The sequence below is a fragment of the Bos grunniens genome, chromosome 6 (assembly GCF_055505025.1).
Source record: "Bos grunniens cultivar Pamir isolate PY7600 chromosome 6, Bosgru_T2T1.0, whole genome shotgun sequence".
NCBI lineage: Eukaryota > Metazoa > Chordata > Mammalia > Artiodactyla > Bovidae > Bos > Bos grunniens.
Window position 1 is genome coordinate 18,268,805 of NC_141170.1, and position 9,545 is coordinate 18,278,349.

General features: G+C 46.1%; 1 protein-coding gene across 2 annotated transcripts in view; it reads right to left on the bottom strand.

Moving 5' to 3' along the window:
* Positions 1-9,327, bottom strand: part of CDS1 (CDP-diacylglycerol synthase 1) — a 79,979-nt gene extending 70,652 nt beyond the window's left edge. The window contains exon 1 of one of the 2 annotated variants that reach the window (XM_086407538.1): positions 8,680-9,327. In XM_086407538.1, the coding sequence (XP_086263664.1) occupies positions 8,680-8,799 (120 nt within the window). In that variant the 5' untranslated portion in view covers positions 8,800-9,327. The remainder of the gene's footprint in view (positions 1-8,679) is intronic. The other variant, XM_086407539.1, reaches the window with a different exon arrangement.
* Between the last annotated feature and the right edge of the window lie 218 nt (positions 9,328-9,545).

Here is a 9,545-nt window from a genome sequence, read left to right on the forward strand (position 1 = left end):
GGGAAGTTATTAGGGAAAGGCAAATCAAAACCGCAATATGAGACTATGACACCCCTTCTAACGTAGCTAAAAAATAAAAACTGAACATACCAAGTCTCAGAGAAGATGTATTGAAACTGGGCCTCCCATATACTGCTGGTGGGAATGTGTACAATTCTGGAAAAGAGTTTGGCAGTTTCTTAAAAAGTTAAATACATGTCCATCCTATGACCCAGTCATTTCAATCCCAGGTATCTGCCCAAAGAAATGAAAGCATACGTTCACACAAAGACTGTACACAGTGTTCATGGCAGCTTTCTTTGTAATAGCTCCAACTGGAAACAACTCAAATGTTGCAAAGGACAAACTGGGCTACATCCATACAATGGAAAACTACTCGGCAACAGAAACGAACTACTGATGTATGCGACAATATGGGTGGATGTCAAAAAAATTATGCTGAGTAAAAAGAAGCCAGACAAAATGTACGTATGATATGTGTACGTACACATATATGTGGGTATATGCATATATGTATGTATTGAATTCTATTTACATAAAATTCTGGAAAATACACGTTCATCTATAGTGGCAGAAAGCAGATCAGTAATTACTGTGCTCAGTTGTGTCTGACTCTTTGTGACCCTATGGACTGCAGCCTGCCAGGCTCCTGTGTCCATGGGACTGCCCCAGCAAGATTACTGGAATGGGTTGCCATTTCCTCCTCCAGGGGATCTTCTGACCCAGGGATCGAACCCATGTCTCCTACCTCTCCTGGACTGGGAGGTGGATCCTTACCACTGAGCCACCAGGGAAGCCCAATCAGTGATTATCAAAAGGTAAAAGGGGAATGAATACAAAAGGGCAGGAGCAAACTTTTAGTGGTGACTTGTTTGTTCACTATCTTTATTGCAGTGATAAATTCATGGGCGTATGCATATGTCAGACTGCACAGTGTAATAAGTACAGTCACTTTAGTGTATGTCACATAGGTCACGGGGACTCCTGAAGAGTACACAGGAGCCCATGGTCAGGGAAAGAGAAGTGAACTGCTTCTCGACGCTGGGGACTGAAAAGGCAGGAAGAAAACCATTCAAGATGATGGCTCCAAAGAAGTCTCTAAACTAATGAAAGTAAGCAGCAGTTTAGAATGCAACAAAGGATAATGCATTAAATCAATCACAATTCCCACTCCTCTTACATCTAGTCCCCTAAAAAGTGAGTCAGATGACCTGTGTCAGCTTCTCCACTCCACTACAGGTCCCTTGAGGTTCACACTGATTCCTGTACCTGCTGCTGCTGCTACGTCATTTCAGTTGTGTCCAACTCTTTGCAACTGTATGGACTGTCCGTGAATTCTCCAGGCAAGAATACTGGAGTAGGTTGCCATTTCCTTCTACAGAGGATTCCTGTACCTAGCATTAAAACTGCAAACAAGCATATGGAAAGCCTCAAGTGACATAGAGTTCTGTGCCTAAAAGGATGGAAGCCTTTTAAAAATCTTGAATTTTATGGGGGTTTTAATGAAGGGTTTTAATAAAGTTTTTGGGCTTCCCTGGTGGTTCAGTAGTAAAGAATCACCTGCCTGTGCAGGAGATGCGGGTTCAGTCCCTGGGCTGGGAAGATCCCCCAGAGAAGAGAATGGCTACCCATTCCAGTATTCTTGCCTGGGAAATCCCATGCACAGAGGAGCCTGGTGGGCTACAGTTCATAGAGTTGCAAAGACTTGGAACCGACTTAGTGACTAAACAACAAACAGCTCTTACTTGAAAGAACAGTAGTTTGTATTCCTGATTTCAGCATTTTCTCTCAGTCTCTTCACTGTTTCCAGTGCTAAGTCTCTCCAGTAATGTCCAGCTCTTTACAACCCCATGGACTGTAGCCTGCCATGCTCCTCTCTCCATAGGATTTTTCAGGCAAGAATACTGGAGTGGGTTTCCATTTCCTTCTCCAGGGAATCTTCCCTCCCCAGGGATCGAATGGGGGTCTCCTGCACTGCAGGCAGATTCTTTACCAACTGAACCACCACAGAAGCCCTTTCTTATTCTCAGCTATTAAATGGGAAATATTCCTAACCCATACAGTTAGGGAGCAAATAAAGTTACGATGCAAAATTACTGTTTTCTCTAAATCACTCTCAAAGCATCAGCGATCATGACTACTGCTGCTTTGCTGTTGTTCAACAACACAGAATCGTGTCCGACTCTTTGTGACCCCACACGATGCAGCACACCAGGTTCTCCTGTCCTTCACTATCTCCTGGAATTTGCTCAAATTCATGTCCACTGAGCTGGTGACGCTATCTAACCATCTCATCCTCTGCTGCTATCTTTCCCAGCATCAGGGTCTTTTCCAATGAGTCAGCTCTTCACATCAAGTGGCCAAAGTATTGCTACTACCACTACTGAGTTAGGAACTATGATAATGCAGTACAAAACCAATGTGTGTCATTTTAATTCAACTGAATCTTCACTGAGTTTGATGATTCCGCAGGTGGCCTCTTTATCATCTGACATTACACTCTCTAAAATAACATTCCAACAGTGTCCCAGTCAGAGCTGAGTTCTAGTTCCAGCTCTGCACCTGTTTGAGGTCACTTTGGGTAATAATAACAAACACAGTCTATGGCAAGTTTATTATTTAAAAACACACACACATGCACATATATACACATATGTATGAACTAAATTTTTTCTAAGATCTCTTGAAGCTCCGCAGTTCTCAGACCGTACTTTATTGGGAAAATTTAAAGCATCAAACACTGATTTCCCCCTTCTGTTTTTCAAAATGTTTCTGTATCTAACCTCAATTCCTTCTTTCCTTTCCCCGAATACCCCAATTATCTGTATTCTCCACACTACGTCTGCTTTCTTTCTCCTAGGGACGGCCCACCCTCGTCAGCATCTTCACTCCCACTTGACTTCTTTATATAAATACTTGTCTTTCCTTGTTTGAAAAAAGAAATTTTTACTCAATCCTCCAGTCCTTTCTAGCTACTATTCTGTGCTCCTTTCACTGGCACTTTCTACAATTACTACCAATTTTTACCTCTCACATTCCTCGGCCTAATCCTCAGCTTCTATGAAGGTCTTTGGCTAAATCCCATGTTCTCCACCTCTTCCTCATTTCTAAATACGAATGACAATATCTTCTAAGCAATCCCTCCTCCTTTAGCTCTCAGGATCTCTCTATCTTGGCGTCTTCCTTACATCTCCACCCCTACTGTAAACATGCCCCATCCTAATCAAAAGTCTCTGTTGTTCAGTCACTAAGTCCTGTCCAACTCTTTGCAACCTCCATGGACGCCAGGCTTCCCTGTCCTTCACTATCTCCTGGAGCTTGCTCAAACCCATGTCCATTGAGTCGGTGATACCACCCAACCATCTTATTCTCTGTTGTCCCCATCTCCTCCAACAGCATCAGGGTCTTTTCCAATGAATCAGCTCATGACATCAGGTGGCTAAATTATTGGAGCTTTGTCATCAGTCCTCTAGATTTGACCATTCAGTTCCATTCCCACCACCACCCGGAGCCACTCCCCTACTTTAGAGAATGCCATACCTGCCCCACTCAACTCACCCATCTCCCACATCACCTGCAAAAAGCCTGCAAAACTGCCCAATCATTTTTGCTTTTTTCTTAAGTCTCTTAAGTTGTGGACCAAAATGTGTCTCCAGCGGGCTCTTTTATTAGTCTTACCCTTGTCTAGGGTCCCATCACCATCGTCTAAAATATGCTTCCTGTCTCTCAACCCCTACTCCTCCACTCTTCCTAGACTTAGGACGTGACCTCATTATTTCATACATATAGCATTTGCAATACACGCCTATTTGGTTTCTCTGTGGCAGTTCTCTCCCCCTTCCAACACTTTCTCCAGACTGCTGCTAGAATGACAGGCTACTGCCTCTGCAAAAACTTCTCAGTGGCTTCCAGGACTCCACAGAAGAAAGCTTACCTCCCTCGCAAGACCCTTAAACTCCTAACCCCTCCTTGCAAACTATAGTTTATACTCCAGGACTATCAAACTAAGCTCAGTTCACTGTGCCTAGAATGCTGATTCAAGAAACAGTTCCACACACCCTTTGCCTAGAATGCCTTTCCCTAACACCTGTCTACCTAGCAAGTCTCCAGGCATCTTTTAATTCCAAACTCAACCCTCATCTCTTTCAAGCCTTTCCTGTTGTCTCCATATAGTGTCCAGCTATGCTCTCTCTGCTAAGAGCGAAGTAAAGAAGCCTTGTTCTGACATCTATTAAGTCTAATTATGTGTGTCTCCTGGGGAAGTTCCTTGAGGGAGTGGTCTTGTTATCTCTTAAGTATTATTCCAGCATTTAGCAACATGGAACATTTTCACTTGCTAATGCCCTGGAGCACAGAGCTTTCTTTCCGAATAAGTCTCCAGGTCCTGAAGGAAGAGAAGGTCATGTTAATAGCACCACTGTAAAAAGACTACAAAGTGGCATGGGAGTGTACAATAGTAGCAGAATACAACACACTTCGTGTACTTCTTTCATTAATTTCATTAAGTGTTTTCACCTTTACTGTAACTTGACTAGAGAAGGCACTTAGAAGAGTTTATTTTTTTGTTGTTGTTGGTTTTATCATGTTAAATGTTCTTTTATTTTCCCATTTCTCAAAGAAATGCCTTTAATTTCACAAGATCTAATGTCATACCTCCGTTATTCTCTGGTAAAGAGCTGAGACCAGAAATATCCTTTTGTGTGTGCACACATAAACACATACACACAATTCAAGTCTTTGGTAAAACCACAGTTGAAAATATGTCTGTTTAATTACACAATGTCCCATAAATAAAACCCTCGAAGATGTATTTCTCTTTGAATTCAGAGCAAGGGAGGCGAGGTGATCTTTGCTTATTAACTTTAATTTTTTCAGTTTCCTCATTTTTAAGTATTATAATTGGAGGATATTAGAAGAGTTTAAATGAACCAAATATTAACCAGCCTCTGATGTGCAGGCTGATTTTATAATGGCCCTTAACCTGGAAATTCAGGTGCATTCAAATATACACCCTGATAAGAAAGTAGGAAGAGAGGACAGAGTTCAATGACTCAGAGCTTGCCAAGTCAAAAGTTCCTTGAGATAAGCTCTAAAAGAATGCAATATTTTGGACGTGGTTTGAAAAATGCTCATCCTTGATGATTTAGAAATCTTAACAGAACTGGTTATACATGGCACCATCTAGTCTTAGAAAAGAGAATCCAGCTAAGTATGTATTAATGACCTAGAGCCAGACATCCTGGAATGTGAAGTCAAGTGGGCCTTAGAAAGCATCACTATGAACAAAGCTAGTGGAGGTGATGGAATTTCAGTTGAGCTATTCCAAATCCTGAAAGATGATGCTGTGAAAGTGCTGCACTCAATATGCCAGAAAATTTGGAAAACTCAGCAGTGGCCACAGGACTGGAAAAGGTCAGTTTTCATTCCAATCCCAAAGAAAGGCAATGCCAAAGAATGCTCAAACTACTGCACAATTGCACTCATCTCACACGCTAGTAAAGTAATGCTCAAAATTCTCCAAGCCAGGCTTCAGCAATACATGAACCATGAACTTCCTGATGTGCAAGCTGGTTTTAGAAAAGGCAGAGGAACCAGAGATCAAATTGCTAACATCCGCTGGATCATGGAAAAAGCAAGAGAGTTCCAGAAAAACATCTATTTCTGCTTTATTGACTATGCCAAAGCCTTTGACTGTGTGGATCACAATAAACCGTGGAAAATTCTGAAAGAGATGGGAATACCAGATCACCTGATCTGCCTCTTGAGAAATTTGTATGCAGGTCAGGAAGCAACAGTTAGAACTGGACATGGAACAACAGACTGGTTCCAAATAGGAAAAGGAGTATGTCAAGGCTGTATATTGTCACCCTGAGAAAGGCTGGACTGGAAGAAACACAAGCTGGAGTCAAGACTGCCGGGAGAAATATCAATAACCTCAGATATGCAGATGACACCACCCTTATGGCAGAAAGTGAAGAGGAACTCAAAAGCCTCTTGATGAAAGTGAAAGTGCAGAGTGAAAAAATTGGCCTAAAGCTCAACATTAAGAAAACGAAGATCGTGGCATCTGGTCCCATCGCTTCATGGGAAATAGATGGGGAAACAGAGAAACAGTGTCAGACTTTATTTTTCTGGGCTCTAAAATCACTGCAGATGGTGACTGCAGCCATGAAATTAAAAGACGCTTACTCCTTGGAAGGAAAGTTATGACCAACCTAGACAGCATATTCAAAAGCAGAGACATTACTTTGCCAACAAAGGTCCGTCTAGTCAAGGCTATGGTTTTTCCAGTGGTCATGTATGGATGTGAAAGTTGGACTGTGAAGAAGGCTGAGCGCCGAAGAATTGATGCTTTTGAATTGTGCTGCTGGAGAAGACTCTTGAGAGTCCCTTGGACTGCAAGGAGATCCAACCAGTCCATTCTGAAGGAGATCAGCCCTGGGATTTCTTTGGAAGGAATGATGCTAAAGCTGAAACTTCAGTACTTTGGCCACCTCATGCAAAGAGTTGACTCATTGGAAAAGACTCTGATGCTGGGAGGGATCGGGGACAAGAAGAGAAGGGGATGACAGAGGATGAGATGGCTGGATGGCATCACTGACTCAATGGACATGAGTCTCAGTGAACTCCAGGAGTTGGTGATGCACAGGGAGGCCTGGCGTGCTGCGATTCACGGGGTCGCAAAGAGTCGGACACAACTGAGCGACTGATCTGATCTGATCTGATGTATTAATGAAAACTAAGAGAAACATAGAACATATTTTGTGTGCATTGTGATCATACATATTCACAAGTTTGTAAATTTACGGATAAATTAAGGTTGACAATAAAACATAACAGTGCAGCACTTATAAATAAATATGCAGTGTTAACCCACTCACAGATAGCTAGGGACAACAGTTCTAATGGCTCCAATCAAACCAGAGTAGTTTTCATGTTAAATGTAGTATTAGGGTATTAAGAAACTAATTACTTCAAAAGTTATTTTATGGGTGGCTTCCTTGAACATGTTTTTTTTTTTTTTTAAAAGCTTGTTATTTTCTCCCAGTTAAGGAAGTGATCCTGGGGAAGCTGGTATTTCCTTGGTTCTAAACTATACCAGTGCTAAAGCAAAACAAACCCCAACCTCATTAATTCTATTTTTGGTCTAGTTTCCAAGGCAGTTTTCACAAAAACTATTCTCAGCCCACTGTTTTCAGCTTTGTAACATCAACTTCAGTAGCCAGAAACTGTTACACTTTGTGTAATCCCTTGACACACAAGTTCTATCATAGATCACTTTATTCCACCTGCCTCTCAAGGGTAAAGGGGAAAAAAAGGCTCTGTCTTCCCATTGATTTTAAAGTTTCTTTCTTAAAATCACTGTTGTGAGATGTGTTCCCACCTAAGTTTTATAACCTTGGTTACCTCAAGTTCATCAGCATCAAATTTCTGGTGGAACCCTCCCCAAATTGGAACTGTGAGTCTCAGTTGTGTCCAACTCTTTGCCACCCTATGGACGCATGTAGCCTCTATCCATGGAATTCTCCAGGCAAGAATACTGGAGTCGGTGGCCATTCCCTTCTCCAGGGGATCTTCCCAACTCAGGGATTGAACCTGGGTCCCCTGCATTGCAGGCAGATTCTTTACCATCTGAGCCACCAGGGAAACCCTTCTCAGCAACTGTACAAACAAGAAAAAAGGGAATCGGGAAGAGTTTCTAGTTCCAAGAGGCCACTGACCTGACCTTGAGCAATCTACTTCACTTCTGTAATACAAACTGCAGTACCTGCATTCAAAAAAGAATGCTTCCGGAACTAGCTTCCGTGCTTTGAGTTTCTAAGATAAAATGGAATTTAATAGAAGATTTTATGAAACAATCTTATTGTCCGGCCCAATTTCCTAAACGGTCAAGGATAAACAAAATTGTAAAACTGGATTCCCCTCCTGCCCAAATTTCTACTTGCACCACTGTATTACCAAATAAGCTGAAGTCTGTCTCTCTCCAACTTTTTAAAAACCATACTAGCATTATATCTATTTATTCTTCAAGGTGAAGTAAAGGCAATCTGTAGAGATGGAAATTTTAAAAGTCCTTATGAATTCAATCAGGTCGGATGAAATCCACTGGTATAAGTGCATTCTCCGCCGCGGACTCAAAAGAAGCTGGAGGGTCACAATGTGGTCAAGTGTAGGAGACTCTCAAACCTCTGAAATCTATGATTCTGAGAAAAGACAGAGGAAACAAAAGTCCTGATGGGGGAGCGCGAGAAGCCAAGCGTCAGGGTCCGATGACAGGTTAGAAGGGAAGGTGCGTGTCTTAAGTTTACTCCTAACTCTCCCGAGAAGAGGTGTGAGGCGCGGCTACTAGAGACGCTGCGAACTCTTAGAGTGGGAGGGACCATCCCGGTTCTAGCGTCGGCCCCAGACCCCGGGGAGGAGGGACTGGAATTGCAGAAAGTAAACTGGAGTCAAGTTGAATCCTGCAGCCACCCCGGGAGCGGCCGCGGTCACCCCGAGAAGCGCACCGTCGCTGGAGTCCGGCTCCCACTGAATTTAGCCGGGCCGGAGCGCGGCGCGGCCAGGAGCCTCACCTGACATTCCGCGGGGCCCCACCCTCGCTCCCCCCCTCCCAGGTGTCCCGGCCCCATCGGGACGCAGCCCGGGACGCGGGGGCTGCGCCTCTCGGGCTCCACTTACTTTGTCACTGGTGCTCTCGGTTTCGTGGTCGCCGCCGGCCGCCTCTCCCTCGCGGGGTGGCGACGCCGCCTCTCCCCCGGGGCCGGGGCCGCCGCCTCCCCGGTGCCTGAGTTCCCACATCTCCGGCTCCCGCGCAGCCGGGCCGGTCTCCTCCAGCGCCCCCGAAATCCGAGCTTGCGCGCGAGGTCTCGAAGTCTGGCCGAGCTGCGGCCACTCACACGCCTCCCCACCCCGCACCCCACCTGGAGGCGCCGCTGCCGCCGCCGCCGCGCCGGGTCACCCCCAAAACGGCATCAACGAGCGAGCGCTCGTGGCCGCCTCCAGCGAGCGCGGCGCCGGGGGCCGGCTCGGGGAGCCCGGCCCGAGCGGAGAAGGCGGGGCCGCGGCGGAGGGCGGCCGCTGGTTGCCAGGTGCGCGTCCCCACGCGGAGGCCCAGGTGGGAGAAGGAGAAAGGACCGGGAGGGCAGGAGCCAGCCTGACCTGCTTTAGCGCTCCGCCGGGGTGCCCGCCGCCCGGGCCCTGCCACTCCCCGCCCCGCCCCCCGGACTCAAGAGTCAGCCGCTCCAGGCCCCCTACACCTTTCTCCGGGTTCTTGCCTCCTGCAGCCAGGTCACGCGCCGCAGGCCCCACCCCGCCCCGCCCCTCTGCGCTGCACTGCGGTTCCCACAGCCCCGCCTCCCTCGCCGGGGTGACGTCATGGGTCCCGACCCGAGGCTCCGCCCCGGCCTCCTGCGAGCGCGCAGGTGGTGTGGCTCGGAGGCAAGGTGCGGGCTGGAGCGCGCGGGAGGAGCAGGGAGGTGGAGGAGGGTCGAGCTCCTCGCTCGAAAGTGAGGGCTGAGAACTTGTGGACTCGCCCCGGAGCCACT